This window comes from Melozone crissalis, unplaced genomic scaffold (genome assembly GCF_028551555.1).
Source record: "Melozone crissalis strain CALT ecotype California unplaced genomic scaffold, PUWL_Pcris_2 ptg000004l_1, whole genome shotgun sequence".
NCBI lineage: Eukaryota > Metazoa > Chordata > Aves > Passeriformes > Passerellidae > Melozone > Melozone crissalis.
The window spans coordinates 40,552,751-40,573,500 of NW_026535782.1; the positions used below are offsets into that span (position 1 = coordinate 40,552,751).

Below are 20,750 nucleotides of genomic sequence, written 5' to 3' on the forward strand. Positions count from 1 at the left end.
CAGCTCTCCAGGTGTGTGATCTACCCTGGTATGTCCCTGTAACTCAGAAGAAATCACAGCTCTGCAGTTGTGTGGGAGCTGGTATTCCCCCCAGTTGTTCCCCGTTCTACATATTTGTTTCAAACTACTTGAGACCAGCCCTGCACCCTGAGTCATGATGCTCTCAAAACAGGATTCTGCTGTGGACACTCCAGCAAGGTAAGTTCAGCACACAGACAATGAGCATGGAGGTGGCTCCTCTGGCAGGGCAAAGGGCATTGGAGGCCCTGGCTGCACACCAGCGCTGCCTGCACAGCATTTGCAGGCGCACTGCCCTGCAGCCCGAGCTCTCCATCACTGCTGCAGCAACTGTTACATTAGGAGGCTTTCCTCTGATCACACTGAGATCACAGATCAAGCTGTGATGGGTTTACTGCTTCTTTTTATCTAGAGCTGACTGTCCTAAGAGCAAGGCTTGTTGATCTCCAATGGCAGGGATGCCAGGAGCACACAGGTGTGCTGCTTTAGAAAACACTTTGACTGACTCCATAATTGTGTTGGCATTACTACTGCCCCAAAGGCTGGATATTTGAGGCACCTTGTAACACATGTGACTTCTTCTTGCAGCTGAGCTGTGTTCCACAGAAGCTGAGGTCATTGTGCTGACTGACACTTGAAGTTTGATAAAAATTTTTAATCCTAGAAACATAAATTATTTTTAAAATCTCAGGGGATGGTTCCAAGCTAACTGCTGTAGTAAGTGCTTTCTGTAAGGGAATGTTTGATCTAACTTGAATTCTCTCAAGTTCCAATGGAACTCCCTCTTTAGCCTGCAAAGAGAAACCTGTATGATCTGTGTTTAGGAGCTGCTTCTTCCTTGACTTGCCTGTACTAACAAGAAGGTGACACACATTTAAACAACCTCTTTCCAAACTGTCCCATGAGAATGCAGCAGGACTGGTTGCTTGTGAACTTCTCCTCGTCTGTGACAGAAGGCACCCAAACACCCAGGGCTCAGCCAGCCCCGCCCCACTGAGTTCACTGTTAGCACCAGCTGCCACTTTCAGCAGCAACAGAGGACTCTGAGCTCTGGCCTTGGATGAAGAAGAGGGGGAGGAGGAGGGATGTCCCTCATCACCACTCCCCTAAGACTGAGCTAAGCAGAGGAGGAGCTTAGAGGTAGAGCCAAGGTTCATATCTAAAAGCCAGCTAGTGCAGGGAGAGAGGAGCAGCAGAAAAAGGCAGTGTGAGGAAGAGGAGGAAGCAAGGAGAAACGAGCAGCTGTAAGGGCAAGAAAGTGAGAGAGGAGAAGAGAAAAGGCAAAAGGAGGCAGCAACAGTCTTGGGTCAAAAGAGGAAAAACAAGTCGTAGACAGGCTACAAAATGGCATTGCTCCTGTGGCTGGGGTCCCAGCTGTCATCCATCTGGAGCAACATCTCTATACTGGGGCTCTTTCTTACAGTGTTTACTTTACTGCTTGACTTCATGAAGCGCAGAAAGAAGTGGAGCCGTTACCCGCCGGGCCCAGCCTCGCTGCCATTCATCGGGACCATGTTCTCCATTGACTTCCACAACCCCCACCGCTCCTTCGGCCAGGTGAGTGCCAGCCTCTGAGCAAAACCCTCCACATACAATCCACCATGGGCCCAGGAGGGTTGGGTCACACCCTGGCACCAGCTACAGGTACATACCATGGAGAACAGGAATGTTCCTTTCCCCTGAAATTGCTAGAGAAAGCTTTAAGACTAACTAGCAAAAAAAGGTAAAGGGATGTAAAAGTATGCACACAGGATGATAAACATGGAAACAGCAGATAAACAGATAATGAGGAATATGATGGGGGTTTTGGCAAGTTATGTAACAAGAAACGCACACATGACCAAAGAAAATGTTCAAGGGAACATGTAATACTGAATCACTCAGCGAGTCTGACTTCCAGAGACAGGTTTCAGTGACCCTCTAGGACCATGAAAGGACTTCCAGCAGGAGGCAGATGGGTGCTGATAAGTCCTAGGAAAAGGATATCTATGTAGTAGCTGGGAAGCATGCTGCTATGAATATGTATGTTCATGATGCTATAAATACCCTGTTGTAAAGGGCATTTCATGACACTCATTCTATGAGAGGAGTCGTGTGCTACAGTAAAGCATATCTGCTTTCTAATACTTCAGATTATGTTGGAACGTTTATTTCCAGCCAACTACAGTATCACTACCCTTTCCAAAGTCCAGTATGAAGCAAGTCACTGCTCAAGGACACTAACCTGCCCCACACAGACAAAGAGATTATTGCGCACCAACACTTCCCAACCTCTATCTCCCCATTGCTGTATGAGCTCAGTGGGCGACCACTGCTGTGCCCCAGTGACAGGGGCTGCTGTAGAGCTGGCTGCCAACCCTACTTGTGGGCAGGCCTGGAGGCAAAGGAGCAGGGGGTTGTGCAAACAACGGAAGACAAACAAATATCTGTGTGCTGGGAATGTGGCTGCAGGAATGGCAGGCTTTCCTGGGAGTTACTGAAGCATGCCTGCAAGCATGTCACATTTTCAGTTAAAGAGACCAGCTTGTGGGATTTGCCCCTGCAGCAATGCCCAAAATCTCAGTAGGTTCCTATTTAAAGTCAGGGCTTACCTTTTCGCAAAGGGAAGGCAGGGCTTTCACAGCCTGCAGCAGATAAACCACAGGTGTTTTGTTCTTCACCTTGCAAACCCTAAAGGCCTCTTTTCTAGAACAGCGTGTCCAAAACCTGCAAGTGGAGAAACAAAATACAGCATTTGTATGATTTGCTTGCACGTAGCCCAAAAGCTTCCCATTTTCAAATAATTTCACATCGGGGTCATACTAACCACAGTCTTGACCAGTAATCATTTTTAATGATGTATTTCTAATTAGAATTTCTAAGTGCTAATCCCCTTTTCAACCCTACTGCAAATACAGTATTAAGTACTTCAATTCCTTTCAATGCTACAGTGAAGAAATCAAGAATCTTAGCTCTTAAACAAAGAAAAAAATACAGGGAAAAAAAAGTAGAAGAAAACTGTGGGGTATTCCTACTCTTGCACTGTCTTCAAACAATGTGCTTCTGAGCTTTGCTCAGTGTTCCTGACTAGCAAGGGAGCTTTGACCTGCCTACCCCAGGAGTCCATGTCCCATTAAAGGGCTTGTCTACCTGGAGAAGGCTTTGCTCCATGGCCAGCTCCCATGGAGCTGACAGGATTACCTGTGCAGCCATCCTGATTCAGCTGTGTGAGGCTCACAGATCACAGCAGATGTAGGGTTCCAGTGACCAGTTGTACTAGATGTGTACACTCTTCTTAGGGAGAAAGTTGACCTGGAACTCCAGTGTGGAATTGCCTTTCCCAACCATGTTTCCGGAAACCTGTCTTTGGGTAGATCTTTAGCTACAAATGCATCTTTAAATGCAAATTACATATCACTTTATTATCAATACTTCCTTCAGCAGAAGTACACTAACTGAGAACTTACTTAGCCTTTCAGATCAAAATAAATAGAACCATTAGGAAATAATTCATTATTAAGCATGCAGTCTTTAAAAATTCCCACAAAGGTTCTTAACAAAATTAAAAATACTCGCACAATGTTCATGACAACAGTTTGGCCAGGATAGGTGTGTTCTAAATTTTTCCACTTACAGGGCATTGATCCTGCTACAGCTGCTGCTTGGCACTGTTTGGAGCTGATACATTGCAAAGTTCAAGGTCAAAGATCAGCTGACGACCTCTGAAGAAAAATACCTCAAAGTTCACTCAGTAGTAAATGCCCTAAAGAAAGATATGGTGATATTTCTGACTTTACACTCAGCTCATTTTCAGGGACATGGGAAGCGACTGCCAGAGCCTGGGCCAGCTCTTTGAACTCTGGTGCCACGCCCGGAGTGGGGAACTGCCTCGGTACAGGGATTTACCAGAGGCAGAACCTTTAGAGCCACTTGCTCTAAGGTGCCAGACACAAGCCATGACACGAACCAGGTTTAAGTGGTTAAAGTGGCAGGGAAGGTTTGGGAATCAAGGGCTGGGTTACCATGACAGGCAGGGAAACAGCTGGAACAAGGGGCAGGGAATGGCATGAGGGACAGCTTTGAGGAAGGGTAACACTAACTCAGGGAGAACATGGGGGTACAACAGAACAAACCACATAACAAAGAATCAATAAAATAAATTCAAACCGCAACAGACATGCTTTCTTATCTCGGCAGCTTCAGAAGAAGTTTGGAAACATCTTCAGTCTCCAGAACTGCTGGACCAACGTGGTAGTGCTGAATGGGTATAAAGCAGTGAAGGAAGCCCTGGTCCACAAATCAGAGGACTTTGCTGACCGGCCGCACTTTCCAATATATGAACATATGGGCTATGAAAAGAATTGTGAAGGCAAGTCCCATGACAATGGATATTCCTTGATGGCACTAGCAAGGGAAGGATTGGGTAGAGGCAAGATTTTCTCAGTGCACTGCACCTTTGTATGTCCACCTGGTCAACCTCCTTGCATGTCTGGCACCCTTTGGTGGTGATAAACTTGGATTTGATTAAAGGGGGGCTCCCCTTCATGGCTGTAGTAGAGCTCCAGCAATCACACGCTTCTTCAGCTGTGTAAGGACACTGTAAATGGTACAACCCAGCTCCCAACAGCCACAAATTAGTACTTACAGTGCTTATGTAAGAGAAAATGCTTATGGAAAATGGTACGTGTAAGTTGTTGCAAAAAATATGATAATTTAATTCAAGACAGAGTATTTTCCTACATCCTGCCCACATCACATCCTCAGCTCCTATGTGGTGGCACATGCTGCTACCCAGTTCACACAAGCTATGGGAACAATGCTGAATGCTTTGGAGAGGTGATTCCTTTATCCTTAGCAGCCCTTGTTGCTCCCTTTGAATCCCCCTGCACCTTTGCCAGCCATGCACAAGCTTTAGAAGGTGCAGTGATCCTTTTCTGAATTGCTGTCTGAACAAGCTGCACAAGGTCAGACTCTTTCATCTATCCATACAGACCTGTACCTCCAGACTCACAATTGCTGTTCTCCAGCACACTTCACTTGATGTACAAGCCAAATATCTGACATTTCTTACTCATTCACAATTCCAGGGATTGTTGTAGCAAGATATGGGCATGTCTGGAAGGAGCTGAGGAGATTTGCACTCTCTACACTGAGGAACTTTGGGATGGGAAAGAAATCCCTGGAGGAGCGAGTGGTAGAGGAAGCTGGATTTCTTTGTTCTGAAATCGAGTCTAAAGAAGGTTTGTGACATCCACAAGGATGGGGAAATCACAGAAAAAGGCCATACAGTGATGCAGAGGGAAGTAATGCTACAGCCACTGCTGTTTGCATGCAGGGCTCTCTTCCCATGCAAATGCAGTGTTCCTAGTCTATGTGCCCTCCTTGGAGCCTCTTCTGCTTTACACAGTGGGCCTACTGTAATAACACTAATCCATTTGAATCAGTAAATAAATAGGAAATTAGAAATAGAGAGGTAAAACAGAGTTATTCCCAGAGCTCTGTAACTCTGATTGATGAAGTTTAGTGGAACATACTGATATTATCATATGCAATAAAAGTGCAGCTGAGAGTTCACAGCCTGTCATCCAGACACAGAACAAGGAGCTACCTGTCAAGTCACAGAGCAGCCCCACAGCTCAGTTTTTCTTGGGAATTTTCTTCTTTAAACATAGAGCAACTAAATACTAGTAAGAATGAGATTATTTCACTTCCTAGAGTGATGCTTTGAGTGGTTTGGGGCATTTTCTCCTGGTGTCATCAAGGTGGCATTTGTGTATTCTCACTGCTGACAGATGAGGTTCAGCAGTTTGGTGTTGCTGAGCTTCATGGCTTGGTCTCCATTGCCATTTTCAGGTAAATCTTTTGATATACATGTTCCCTTAAATAATGCTGTCTGCAACATGATCTGCCACATTGTCTTTGGAGACCGTTTTGACTATGGTGATGAGACATTCAAGAAGCTGTCATGGCTATTTCAAAATTCTTTGGATCAGGAAACTGGATTCCTGCCTCAGGTACGCCACAAGCTGTAAGAAGCTGCCTTCTATTACTTGAGAGAATTGTGTTTTCCTCATTTTTCTTTTTTTGCATCATGTAATAAATATCTCCTCTCTCTTTCTTTGTCCCCTCTTTGGTTCTCACACCCCAGCTTCTTAACGTGGTGCCCATTTTGGTGCGGATCCCTGGAGTGGCACAGACGCTTTTTCGAGCACAAAGGGAGTTAATGGACTTCATAGATGAGGCCATAGATAAACATGTGAAGACCTGGGACCCTGCTTACACCCGAGATATCACAGATGTATTTTTAAAGGAAATGGAGAAGGTAGGGTGATACTAGCAGACCCTCCAGGATCAGGAGTAGTTTCTTGGCCAGTTCAAACCTGTGAAGCTGACTTTCCTCCTAGAGCTGCACAAAACCTCTTACCAACTGATTTCCTACTTTTTCACTCCATGCTGTACCTTGTGAAGAAAGGTATTCTTCATGCGGAACCTCTTTTATTGTCTTAGGACACCATGTTATCTATTGATGTCCTTGTTTCCATTTCCTGCCTTCACACTTCCTTTATTATCTAGGAACTTCCTATTTCCAGCCTACAAAAATATGAAGGCTTCTAAAAGGCAATAATTGAGAATTCGCTAAATGTCCTAAGTTTGCACTAGGGAACAAGTCAGCATGCAAGGTTCTCTGTAATGTCAGTGCCTCAATGACTGATGCCTCAACATCAGTGAAAAAATGGAGCAACGGCCTGACTTTTTGGAGTCATTGCCCCATCCATAGGCTGCCTTTAAACCAAGATATGATTTGAAACCAGTGTCTCCTTTGGGATATATATATATATTTCTATTGCTTGCTAAGAAGTAGTTTGCTAGATCTCAGAGGAAGGCCTAAATTCTGAACTTCACTGAAATTAAAAGGAGTCTTTCTTTGAATTCAGTCAGGCACAAAGTCAGTATAAAGTCAAAGATATTTGGGTTGGTCTGTCCATCTGCCATATGTTTCTGCACATGGATTCACTACATTTCAAGTGCCAGATGAGCAATATTACCAAATTCTGCTTGCAAATCACTTCCCCCATCCAAGTCCTCAGACTGCACTGCTGCTATGCACTACAAACCCTGCCATGCTGTGGGGATCGGGCACCTCCAGCCCATGGGCAGAGCAACGTGACCCACGTTACTCTGCATTGAGCAGTACAGCCTGAGAGTGGGTGCTGCCTCTTGCCACATCTCTCTTCTGTTCACTAACATCACCTGAAAGCCAGTCTGATAAATCCCTCTCCTGAGTTAACTTGGGTCAAGTCCATCCCAAACTCCCTTGTCTGAGATCTTTTCTTGGAATAACAGTTGAGTCTTAAATGCATTATTAATTGCTATCCATATTACAACAGCATCTAAATATACAGAGTAACTTAACAGAAGCTAGTCCCTAGGAAAGGGAAGTATAGAGAGGATTAGAAAAGACAAGCAGGTGAACTCATGCAGAGAACTTGTCATATCTCATATGCTAACAAATTTGAGCTCAATTAGCATTTGGATGGGAGACCAGTTTTGCTAGAAGTGGTGTTGCAGATTTAGTAGGAAGCAATAATCCTTTCACCTGATAGCCCCGATCTTTTTTTATTTTTCAATAGTAAGAAAACACCAGGGCAGAAGCAGCGAGAATCTGTAATGCATAGCTAGAGATAACCCCCTTTTAATAATGCTAATTTTGCATTTGCCACATCAATGAAGCCTCCTCTCTCCTCTGTGGCTTTTATCATCTGATCAAACCTGAATAAGTGTGCTCCACTTCCTCTGGGGGAAGATGTTACAGTGAGTGGCAAGGGCCTGCTGTCTGTTTGAGCTGAAGGCACAAGGTGTTTACTTCTGTCCTGAAGGCAGGAGTAGCATTCTTCTCTGAGTATACTGGAGGTGGTTGAGGGCCTTCAAATACAGGAGGTAACCGAGTTACAAAGTACATCCCTCATGCTCAGACTTTTGCTTGTGCTGTGCTCTAGTCTCCCAATAAAAAGCAGGAACACATGCTAAGAAATGGATCTAGTGCTTCTCAGCACTTCTCTGGAAGTGCTTTCCCAGCAATTACCGCAGCTGCAATCACTCACTTTTTTGCTCTCCACAGGGTAAGGCAGCTGAAGAGAATGGTTTCCACTATAACAGCCTTCGTCTGGTGACCCTGGACTTGTTCACAGCTGGTTCTGAGACCACCTCCACCACTCTCCGGTGGGCATTGCTGTACATGCTTCTCCATCCAGAAATACAGAGTAAGTCAGAAACTTACCTGCAGAAGTGGAGCCTCTTCCTTTCAAGAGTCATTTTTCCACAAGGATTTTGCAATCAGGAACAGCTTTGATGATTGTTGGTGTAGCAGACACAGAAGAGAAACACTTCCCAAACAGCTGTTCTGGCACAGGGTAGCCATGATAAAAAGACTGGAGTTTGAACGGCAAGTTTGCTCTTGCCTTCATTTTGAGGGCTTCATCTGGGGACTGGCTGAGGTCAGTGTAGGCTCTTCCAATATTTGGAACAGATGCTGATTGGTTTAAATTCTCTAATGCTGCTTATCCAGGCTGCATAGAGGAGGGGTAAGGTAGCATATCAAGTGGCAAGGCCTTAATAAGGGTGCTATAAGCAAAGAACAGTTATACATAGCCACTGATCAACTGAAAAATGCCTTCCTGTCTCTAACTGCTTGTCCTGTTCTCACACAGTGCTTACAATCTCCTGCAGCCAGTCTTCCTTCAGCTTGTACCAGCTGCCTCTGGTTCTCTAAGGGTCCTCTAATTCTTTATCTCTTCTGCTTTCAGGTAAGGTCCAGGCAGAGATTGATAGAGTGATTGGCAGAGAGAGACTGCCCAGCATGATGGACCAAGCAAGCATGCCTTACACTAATGCTGTGATCCATGAAGTGCAACGCTGTGGGGATATTGTTCCTGTTGGGATACCTCACATGACATACCGGGACACCGAGTTGCAAGGCTTCTTTATTCCCAAGGTGACCGTGACCACACAAGCAACACAGCAACCTCTCCTTTTGCAGCTGCCATGCACAGGGTGGGGATGATCCCATCCAACCCTGCAGCATTGCACTTCCAGCCCCAATTACAGTCACTGCTGAGCACTAATTTTGAAATGCTAAATTCAGGCAGACGGTCACATCTGTGTTCTAGGCTCACACTTGTTGTATGGGAACACAACTGCAGTGGCAGCTCAGTGCAAAGGTTTCCTTTCCTCTCAATGAGCTGTGATATTCACTGCCTGTCAGAAGCAGCCTAACAGACTCTCTGGAGGCACTGAACACCAGCTTACTGGCTTTCCTGAGATGCTAGTAGTTAAATTCTAATCTCTGAAGCTACTCAGATGCCATTGGCATTCAGGCCAGTTTCATTGTGACAAGTAGCTGCCCTGGCCGCAGTGGCAGAATTTAAGCCTGGGATTTTTTTGTAGCCGTGTGGTATCTCCTCTGATTTAGAACCTTGACATGTGAAACAGGAAAGCTTTGCAATTTTCCCTGGCCCCTGCAAAAGTTGGGCTTTGAAGTCTGTCAGTCAGCTTTTTCTCTGCAGCTCTAAAACAAGTCCAGGAGGATCTGAGAAGCAGAGGCTGTTTCCACTGTGTAACCGTGAAATTGGCATTTGCACGCTACAGCCTCTGTAAGGCTACAAATTGCAAAAGTTCAGGTGCTTCAGAGTGTAGGGCAGGCACCAAATGCCATTGGAAAAGGGCCCTCCTTTACCTCTGCTTCAAATAAGATGCAAAAGTGGAAATGGGGGCTATTAGCTGGCAGTCAGGGACTAAAGAGGGACCAGTACTGTTCTGTTGTGCCAAGATAATGCTGCTGGTCTCACTTGTTTCTTCTTGTGGGGGAGTGCAGGGGACGACAATCATCACCAACTTGTCTTCGGTGCTGAAGGATGAGACAGTCTGGGAGAAACCAAATGAGTTTTACCCCGAACACTTCCTGGATGCAAAGGGGCAGTTTGTGAAACCAGAGGCCTTCCTGCCCTTCTCAGCAGGTAAATCTGAGGGGAGGATCCAGCTGCAGGTCAGAAGAACAGCTGGAGGGTAATCCGGTCCCCCCGCGGCAATTCCAGCATTGATTATTGCCCTCTCTGACACACTTCCTCTTCCCTTTCTTGCAGGTCGCCGTGCCTGTCTGGGAGAACAGCTGGCCAGGATGGAGCTCTTTCTCTTCTTTACCACTCTCCTGCAGAAATTCACTTTTGTGCTCCCTGAGGACCAGCCCAGGCCACGGCAGGATGGTCACTTTGCACTCACCAACTCTCCACACCCATACCTGCTGCGAGCTCTCCCAAGATAAGTGCACACCACTCCCCTTTCACTGACAGACCACCACTGCCCAAACTCTGTCAGGAACATTGCAGGTCTAGGCAGGATCACGCCATGTTCAATCTCAAGTCTCTGCAGCAGGCCACAGTTGTGTAAAGTAAGGATCTAGGCCAGTATCTTGTTGAGCTTAATTCTAGTTGTGCTTCTTGAATCAGACAAGAGAGCTTCAGCTTCAACAACAAGGTGACATTACAACGTAGTTTCAGTGTAGTGCTTCTGGAAAATCTTACCATCCAGGACATTCATGTCCCCTTCATTCCTTCCTGTTTATTACACACTTCTGTGTGTTGAACAAATATTGCACAGTCTTCATTTCTAGCCTCAAAGAAAGTAAGTTTTAATCCTGACAGCCCTTATGTCACACTATGTCTCCAGTAGGAGTAAATACCAAGGAGTACATAAATAATCCAGATGGTGTTGTAGCCACAGAAGAAGGTCCTTTTTGAAATACAGAAATTTCCATAAATACATTTAAAGAGAAATCCTGGTGTTTAGATTTATTTTCTCCTTCAATTAATTTTTATTTTTTTATTTTTGGCATTATATAAAGTCAGCTCTTGGACAGGTTTGGAACTCACCTTGGGATGGAGTTAACACTGTTTGAAACTGTATGGCCACAGATTTCAGAGCTGCCTCTCTCTTTCTTCTTGCAATATCCCTGACAAATTGTGTGCAAGATATAAAGATATGCTGATGTTTAAATTAGGAGTAGCCCACTTACCATATCTAAAGAGATAGTAGCACAAAGGAGCTCCTACATATAACCACCACTAAAAAAATAAATAAATATGAAATCGAGTGCACGTGTGCAGTAGTAATTTTGTGTAAGAGTAATTTTGGAAGCTATGAAAGCTATGGAATTATGCATATACTTACTAACAAAATTAAGATCTGAACTTCAGCAGGATCTGCACATTTGCACATTTATGCTTTTCATTGACAAAATAACTTGAAAGAATAAAAGTGATGCGAAATCTCCTTTCTCGCCCCTCCTCTTTCTGGTTGCCTCAGTCCTGCTGTGCTCCTGCCTCAGATACTCACCTGAGATTTCTCTCCTCACACCCAGCAACTGTGCCTTTCAAGATCATTTCAGTGTTACTTTTCTGGTCTGTTCAGTGACACCAAACTGCATGTGTTCGGATTCATAGGGGCCAGCACATACCCCAATGTGTTTAAAGGGAAATTAACTTTGGAGCGGTTCCGGCACTCGCTTATTTGGATAAAACGTGGGTATAGCTAAAGTAGGGAGCGTCTTTTCCAGCATGCAAGAGTGACTGAGAGAAAGTCCACTTGCCTGATTGAACAGCAGCCGATTGCAGTGTTCCAGGGCAAAGGGAACAAATGGTTCGCTCAAAATCAAAGCCCCAGCCCTGCCCTGAGTGAGGAGTGGGCTCTGAGAGGGTATAGCTAAAGTAGGGAGCGTCTTTTCCAGCATGCAAGAGTGACTGAGAGAAAGTCCACTTGCCGGACCGAACAGCAGCCGATTGTGGCGTTCCAGGGCAAAGGGAACAAATGGCTCACTCCAAATCACAGCCTCAGCCCTGCCCTGAGGGAGGAGCGGGCTCCGAGGGGCGGGGCAGACCCACGGCCTCAGGAGGCGGGGCCCTGTGTGGGCCCAGCCAGCAGCTGCTCCGCCCCTTGCAGCACGGTGATTGGGTGGTTGGCGTTTCTTCTGACCAATTGAATAGGAGGCAGCCGGCCCAAAAGGCTGGAGTAGCCGCTCAGACAGCCAATAGGAGCAGCTGCCTTGCCCTGTGCAATCCCATGGGCTGCGGGGAAGGTGGCGGTGGCATCAAGATGGCGGTGGCTGGCAAGGGGGTGGTGTCGAACTGCCGTGAAGCCGATCTTCAGCCGGGACCTGGGCGAGGCAAAGCGGTGCATCAGGGAGCTGTACCGGGCCTGATATCGCAAGGTGTCCAACACGGGTAGATTATGTCCTCGGTTACAATATAAAGATGTATTATTTCCCCATCCTCAAGAGCTGTTGAAATCAGGAGAGGCATTGTTTTTTCCTTATCTCCTGTTAATTGACCCATCAATGCCTTGCCACATGACTCAGAGATAGCTCCATCAGGAGTCATTTCTGTCTAATGGGCAATCAAGGACCCACTGCATTACTCATAGAATGATATCAGCCCATTGTGAGATGCCCCCCCAGGTGGGAGGAGCTAAACATCCCCACCTGGATATAATCTGGAGTTTGGGACCGAACAAGCTGCCCTTACCCACTGGTTTTCAGAACACAAGAGCTACCAGATCTTTTCCACAGGATCACTACTTCCAACAAGACCATTTGGACTTCTAACACCACCCTAACTAGCAGGGCATCAGGTTATATTCAGACTCAGTGGTTTTTTTCTTTTGTATTATTGCATGTATTTTTTTTTCCTTTTTTCCCCCTTTTCTCAATAAATTGTATTTCTGACTTGGAGTCTCTCGCTGGCTTAGCTTTAAAACCAGAGCATCATTTTGGCGCCTAATATGGGGCACCCAAGTACTAAGAAAAGTAATGATAGTGGAACCCTGGAAAAAGTTAAAGATATAATCTAAAAATGTTAGGCTTTGTGCTTTCCCAGATCAATTGCACCTGCGTAAACAGTATGATAAATTATATAATTGTTAGATGTGATGATTGTTTAGTAATTAAATGTAATTATTATGTAACCATAAGAAGAATAGTGAGAAACTATGTTGGAAATTCAGAGAGGGGCTATATTTATGTATACAATAGAACAATATAAGTTTAATAATTAACATGAAAGTTATGTAACGATAGAGTATAAAACATGATCATGTCAGATGTATGGTCGGAATCAGATTTGGGTTGAATATACCCCGATTCCCAGAGCTCTTAATAAAAAGCACCGCATATAGTCCCCGTGATTATGTAGTTTTGAATGCTAACAGTAAGAGTTACAACTCTGTGTTGTAGAAGCCACCTATTCTCTATGATCCTCAGTATGCTTATATGGGTCTTATACCTAGCTCTCTATATTTTTCTGCACATAGGGAATTATCTCCCGATTGTAATGTTCCTGTGTAGGCCAAGGTGTGCTATAATAATTGCTTTATTGTTTTATTATGTCTATTGCATGATAACCTCCGAGGCTATGAACATAATTTGGAATATGCACTCAATTATGTTTGCTTGTCCTAATCTAGGCTGATACGTCTGGGGCCTTAACAATCGTACCTGGGCCTTAACAATCACACCAAACCTTTCGGGGGAGGGGTAAAGAATTATTTTTTCCAGCCTTTTAGGCTTGACGCAACAGTTTTTGAAAATGTTGAATTCTCTCTGGATGCCAAGGACAAAGTATTGTTGTTAGTTCTGCTTTGTCTTCTCTGCACAGCCTGCAACATGCTTAGAAACAAAGCACTACATGGTGTAGTGCAGCATCTTCTTGAGGAAAAGAGAAGCAAAGCAACAGCGTCCATGTCCACACAGAATACCATCACAGAGGAGGGAAGGACCGAAGGTGAAACACCATCTATGTCCATGCAGACTGTGGCAGAGAAAGGAACCAAAACCAAAACAACACCATCTGTGTCTATGCAGGCTCTCACAGAGGAGGAAGAAACCAAAAGTGCCATCAGCATCTCCATACAGACCGTCACCGAACCAGAACAGCCTGAACCAGTAGCAGTTGCCCCTGTTCAAAAGAAGAAATCAAAGAGCAAATCAGTCTGCTTAGTGACTGGCAAGGATGTGGCAGGACCTTTGCACCCAGTGGAACGGACAGACCTAGAAATCATCAGTCACTCTCTATCCCTGGGTGAGCAGCGTGACCTGTGGAGGGAATTGACTCGCCAGACAAACGAGTCCATCCTGACCTGGCTGCTCTGCCTCTGGGATGCTGCAGCCAATGACACCATTCTGGATGGAAGTGAGGCCGGGCAACTGGGAGTGCTGTCCCAGGATGTGGTCACTGACCAGGGGATTGGGAGAACTCAAGAAATGCAGCCTCTGGCAGTGACTGCTGACAGGTGTGAGGGACAGATACCTTTGTAAAGAAGACCTCCAGGTGCACTAAGGAAAATGGAGCACAACGGAACAAGGTATCTGATGCCTGGGGGAACTGTTCGTGCTGGAGATAATTTTCTCAGAAGATGAGAGATTTCCTAAAAGCCCAGATTGTGTTCAGTGCACATCGCAGATGTGGTTGAGATTTGCATGGCTGGGACCAGATATATACTCCTGTTACCTAGCACCACTACAATGGAGGGAAGGCAAAGACAGGGTGGCGTCTTGGCCAATAAACTAACAATTTATGAAGACACTTTCACCACCCCACATCCTACCCATGTCTCATCCATGGAAACAAGGCTGGCTGAGCAAGTCCAGAGTTTGATTGAAGAGGAAATTAAAAAAGGAACTTAAGGAAGAAGTCTACCACATCTTGTCAGAGCCAACAAGAGTCTCTGCCATTAGGAGCCAGTGTCCCCACCCAAGGAGAGAGGATACACTCCATGAGGCAAACTCTGGTTTCTTTTCAGGAGCATGGAGAAGACACGAGAAAGTGGGATAGAAAACCCACCTCCTCCTTAGGCGCCCGGGTACGTGAACTGAAAAGAGGAACACCTAACACAAGAAGCTCATCTAGAGTCAACGCTGCTGCAGTCTCTCGCACACAGAATTCCAGACAAAATAGGAATGATGATATCACTGATCCTCTTGAAGGAACCTCAGGAACCTATTTACAGGAAGAGAGCAGTGTGTGCCACCATCAGGAATAGAGGGGCCCTGCCTCTAACCAGGGACAATTGGATCAATAGGACTGTGTGGATCTGATGGCCTGGCACATCTGACCCACAAAAATATATGGCTTGGGTTGACACCAGTACCCAAGGTACCCTGATGCCATCAAGGTATGTAGGAGCAGAATCCATTTTTATTTCTGGAGTAACAGGAGGATCCCAGCAGCTGACTGTATTGGAGGCTGAAGTGAGTTTGACTGAGAACGGGTGGCAGAAATACGCCATCATGACTGGCCCAGAGGCCCCATGCACCCTCAGCATAGACTATCTCAGAAATGGCTATTTCAAAGACCCAAAAGGACATTGTTAGGCTTTCGGGATAGCTGCTGTAGAGACAGAAGACATCAGAAAACTGAATACCTTGCCTGGTCACTCAGACGACCCCGCTGCTGTAGGATTGCTGAGAGCTGAAGAACAACAGGTACCAATTGCCACAGCCACAGTACACTGTTGGCAATATCGTACCAACAGAGACTGTGATTCCCATCCATGAGATGATTTGTAAACTGGAGCGCCAAGGGGTGGTCAGCAAGGCTTGTTCACCTTTCCACAGCCTTATATGGCCAGTGCATAAGTCCAGTGGAGAATGGAGACTGGTGGTGGATTACCATGGCCTGAATGAGGTCACACCACTGAGCGCTGCCATACCAGACATGTTGGAGCTATGAACTGGAGTCCAAGGCAGCAAAGTGGTACACGACCATCAATATTGCCAACGCCTTTTTCTCCATGCCTCTGGCAGCAGAATGCAGGCCTCAGTTTGCCTTCACCTGGAGGGGAGTGCAGTACACCTGTGTGGTGGTACATTTTAGTTAAATGGTATGCTCTGTTTCACGCCTCAAAAATGTACGGTTTATTCCAAGCCTGTGATCCTCCCCTGAAGTATCATGTATCTGTAATCCCATTGGCCCAAGTCTTATTCCGCACCCACTCTGAATCTCTCTGTTAAGCCGTGGAGGGAGAACACAGGTTTTCTCTTGGCCCTTTGCTCTCTCTTGGCCCCTTTTTCCCCTAGGCTCTCCCTCTCTCCCCCTCCCTTCCCCTTCCCCCCTTCTCCCTCAGAAAACATGCTGCTCCCGGGGGTGGGACCCCCAATAAAGCCTCATGTAATTATCACCTTCATCCGGCTACCGGGGGTGGGAGCCATGTGAAGCCTCCTTGCCTGCCTGCTGCTACCAGCGAACTTACAGCTTAGGGGGCCAGGGCCTCTCCGGGGATCCCTCCTAAACGAACTGCAACAAATGTCTCCCAATGTGCTGCTTGACCACCAACAACCCTAAGACGAAAATGGACCTCCATTCTCCTGCCGGCACAGTGCAGAAGCACGCGGAACACCGCTTCAGCGTCACCTCTGGCATTGCGGGGTGGCTGTGCGGGGCTGAAGTCGCGGCCCCAGGCAGCCCCTCCACCACCGCGCAGAGACCTCGCACCATCATCCCACTACTGCCAACCCACCACGGCCCCGGGCCCGGCCCGAGCGTGCGCCCCGGAACCCAGAAAAGCCATGCGGAGCACACCCGGCCCGCCACTCGCAGCACCGCGCCATGTGGCCGCCACGTGGCTGCTCGGATCCACCGCTCACCGGGAGCCGCCATGGCGGTGGCAGAGCTGAGCCTGCCGCCCTCTGCCCGGAGGTGGCGGAGGAGGGCCCCGCAGAGCGGGCGGGCCGTGCAGATCGCTGAACCCGAACAGCCGATGCCCTGGTCCACAGCAGCAGCAAAAGAACAAACCAAAGCCCACCAGTTTCTGCGAGAGCCACCAGACAAGCAAGCAGCAGTTTTCAGCTTTGCCCGAGCCCCGCACCCCCCAAAACTGCTTCCGTCAGTTCTGTGACCTCCTTCCTCGGTCTTAGTCTCTCGCCCCCTCACTGCTCCCTCCCCTAACTCCATCCCTAACCCACCTTCCCCATAACAAACCCCTGGGAGTCCACTCCATCCTGCTAAGCCCGGCAGAGCAGCCACACGGCTAAGCCTCAACATGGGTACCGCCGTGTGTGATGTGGCCGCATGGCCTAGAGATCCAACATAGCCATGACTACGTGTCAGCCAAGATTGCTCCAGCCATGGCACCATCTTCTACTCCTCCCCAAAAATCCCTTTCTTCCCGCTTTTTCTCTCCCATGCTCCGCCCCTTCCCTGTCTCTCATGATCCACCCCCTCTCCAACTCCTAGTTCCCACCCCCACCCCTTCCAAATCCCACAAGGTAAGAGCTGGAATTGGAGAAGAAGCTTAGTAACCAAAATCCAAAGCTGAAGTAATTTTGTAATACCAGTTTTAACAGCCTTGTATATTTCATTGAATTGAAAATTCTACTTTATGATCTCCTTCCCCTGTTACTCCAAGAGCACGATAATATCCTTCTCTGCAATCCATATCCCTTTTTTCCTTATTTTGGATAGTTAACTAGAAGCAAACTGCTCGAAGGTGCAGGGTACCCCAAAAAGGTTTTTCTTTCACAGAGTCCTTGGCTACCCTTAACCTCCCCAATTCCCAATCCCTATCCACTTGTTCTAGCTAAAAAGAACTCATCAGCTAGGACTTTTCTCCTAAAACACTCTAACAGTTTTATCATTCTTATCCAAACCTGTCTTCTCTCCATTTCCCTCTCATCTCCATGAAGTAGTTTTTACAATAATGCTTTTCTAGTTTAAATGTGTGTTCATATTGCAGGTTGTCCTGTCTTCAGTTTTAGAAAGCAGGGGCCTGTCAGGTCACAAGGGTAGATCCAGCAAGAAGCAGTTTTCTATTGTTTCTTTAAAAGCGAGTGTTCAGATAGTATTAGACTGCTGAATCACATTCGCTGTTGGGTTTATGCTATCCTCAGTAGGTTCTGAGGGTGACTGATAACCTAAAATGGTGTCTGGGAAAGTATTTTGATGGTTTTTGTGGTGAATGCTCCCTGAGTATAGGTAGTAGCCGAAGACAAATTTCTTTTTTTCTTTTTGTTTTTCTTTGAATGACCTAAAACTGGGGGTCTTCTGGGTTAAACCGGTTGGAAAGTGAAAGCAGCGGTAAAGCTCAGATCCAAGGGTGAGAATCTGAGGCTGCAAACCAGCCTGGAGTCTGGGGGGCTCCAGGTGATTCCCTCTCCCTGAGAGGGGGAGCGGAAGTTGGCACCTCAGCCTAAAACTGAGAGCTGTGGTGGTCCAAAAAGCCAGTTGGAAAAGGTTAGTCACCATTGGGCCAGTCACACTGAAAAGGCCAGTCCCAAAACTCTCATATTAGCTTAGTGCCAAAGGCTGAAGCCCTTTAAGCACTCACCCGTGCTTTAAATTCGTTTAAAATCTGCAATATGGACCCACATAACCCGTTTATTACAATTAAATACTAATTCTATCTTTAATACCTAACACCAAAGGAAAATATTGAGTCAGATGGATGTTTAAAACATAATCCTCATTGCAATTGTATTTATTTTTATGCTGCGAAACCGTGTAATTACTGCTTCATTTTAAAAATTGTTACTTGTCATATTTGTCTTTATCTTTTCTTTCTAACAAAAAAAGGATGAATTGTGGTGTTACATTTTAGTTAAATGGTATGTTCTGTTTCACGCCTCAAAAATGTATGGTTTATTCCAAGCCTGTGATCCTCCCCTGAAGTATCATGTATCTGTAATGCCATTGGCCCAAGTCTTATTCCGCACCCACTCTGAATCTCCCTGTTAAGCTGTGGGGGGAGAACTCAGGCTCTCTCTTGGCCCTTTGCTCCCTCCTGGCCCTTTGCTCTCTCTTGGCCCCTTTTCCCCCTAGACTCTCCCCCTCCCTTTCCCCCTTCTCCCTCAGAAACCATCCTGCTACCGGGGGTGGGACCCCCAATAAACCCTCATCAAATTAGCACCTTCAGCAGCCGTGTGGAGTCTCCTTGCCTGACTGCTGTTACCAGCAAATTTACAGCTTAGGGGGCCCCCCAGGGCCTCCCGTGGGGATCCTCCTCCCCAGACGAACTGCAGCACACCTGGAACTGACTGCCCCAGGGTTGGAAGCACAGTCCCACCATCTGCCATGGACTGATCCAGGCTGCGCTGGAAAAAGGGCGAGGTTCCCGAACATCTACAGTATTTTGATGACATCATTGTATGGGGGAGCACAGCAGGGAAAGTCTTTGAAAAAGGAGAGAAGATTATCCAGAGTCTGCTGAAAGTTGCTTTTGCCATTAAGTGAAGTAAGGTTAAGGGACCAGCTCAAGAAATTCAGTTTCTAGGAGTCAAGTGGCAAGGTGGACATCATCAGATCCCAACAGAGGTAATCAACAACATCACTGCTATGGCTCCACCTACTAACAAGAAGGAAACACCAGCTTTCCTAGGTGTCATAGGCTTTTGGAGAATGCACATTCCCAAGTACAGCCAGATTGTGAGTCCTCTCTACCTGGTCACCCTCAAGAATGATCTCCCCTAGGGCTCTGAACAGCAACAAGCCTTCACCCAGATAAAGCAGGAGATCTCTCATGCGGTTGCCCTTGGCCCAGTCAGGAGGGGACCAGAGGTGAAGAATGTGCTGTACTCTGCGGCTGGGAACCATGGTCTGTCCTGGAGCCTTTGGCAGAAGGTGCCTGGTGAGACTTGGGGTCGACCACTGGGATTCTGGAGCCAGAGCTGCAAAGGCTCTGAACCAAACTACACCCCCACAGAGAAGGAAATCTTGGCTGCCTATGAAGGTGTTCAAGCTGCCTCAGAAGTAATTGGCACCGAAACGCAGCTGCTTCTGGTACCCTGGCTACCAGTGCTGGGGTGGATGTTTAAAGGAAAGGTTCCTTTTATACATGACGCCACTGACACCACATGGAGCAAAAGGATTGCCGTCATCACCCAGTGCTCCCATATTGGAAATCCAAATTACCCTGGCATTCTGGAAATTATAACAAACTGGCCTGAAGGAGAGACTTGTGGATTATCTTCTGAACAGGACGAGAAGCAAGTGCCTTGGCATGTGCCAAGGAAGCCCCAACATATAATGAGCTACCGGAGACAATACACCATCTTCACTGATGGTTCCTGCCAAATTGTAGGCACTAACCAGAAATGGAAAGCTGCAGTATGGAGCCCCACATGACAAGTTGCACAAACTACCGAGGGACAAGGTGGATCAAGTCAGGTTGCAGAGCTTAAAGCCATCCAGCTGGCTTTGGATATTGCTGAACGAGAGAAGTGGCCGAGGCTCTATCTCTACACCAACTCATGGATGGTAGCTAATGCTCTGTGGGGATGGCTGGATTGCTGGAAAAAGGCCAAGTGGCAGCACAGAGGGAAACCCATCTGGGACGCCGAGATTTGGCAGGACATTGCCACCTGAGTAGAGAGGCTGACCGTGAAGATTCGACACATGGATGTGCACAAACCCAAGAGGTGGGCTAATGAAGAGCATGACAACAACAAACAGGTGGACCGAGCTGCCAAGATGAAAGTATCACAGGTGGATCTAGACTGGCACAAGAGAGACTCATTCCTGGCTTGCTGGGCCCATGATGCTTTTGGTCATCAGGGGAGAGATGCAACATAATGATGGGCCTGTGACCGAGGGCTGGACCTTACTATAGACAACACAATCTCTCACGTCATCCACAATGTGAGACCGGCGCTACAATCAAACAGGCCAAGCGGGTGAAACCTCTGTGGTACAGTGGGCGATGGTTGAAGTACAGGTATG

The 20,750-nt window shown here is 46.8% G+C and overlaps 1 protein-coding gene across 1 annotated transcript; it reads left to right on the forward strand.

Moving 5' to 3' along the window:
* Positions 1-1,164: 1,164 nt before the first annotated feature.
* Positions 1,165-11,252, forward strand: LOC128934229 (cytochrome P450 2D14-like). The gene is made up of 9 exons (XM_054271692.1): positions 1,165-1,575; positions 4,195-4,366; positions 5,085-5,237; positions 5,851-6,011; positions 6,146-6,319; positions 8,117-8,258; positions 8,802-8,989; positions 9,869-10,010; positions 10,137-11,252. The coding sequence occupies exons 1-9, from the start codon at positions 1,363-1,365 to the stop codon at positions 10,313-10,315; spliced, it is 1,524 nt and encodes a 507-aa protein (XP_054127667.1). The 5' UTR covers positions 1,165-1,362; the 3' UTR covers positions 10,316-11,252.
* Positions 11,253-20,750: the final 9,498 nt, after the last annotated feature.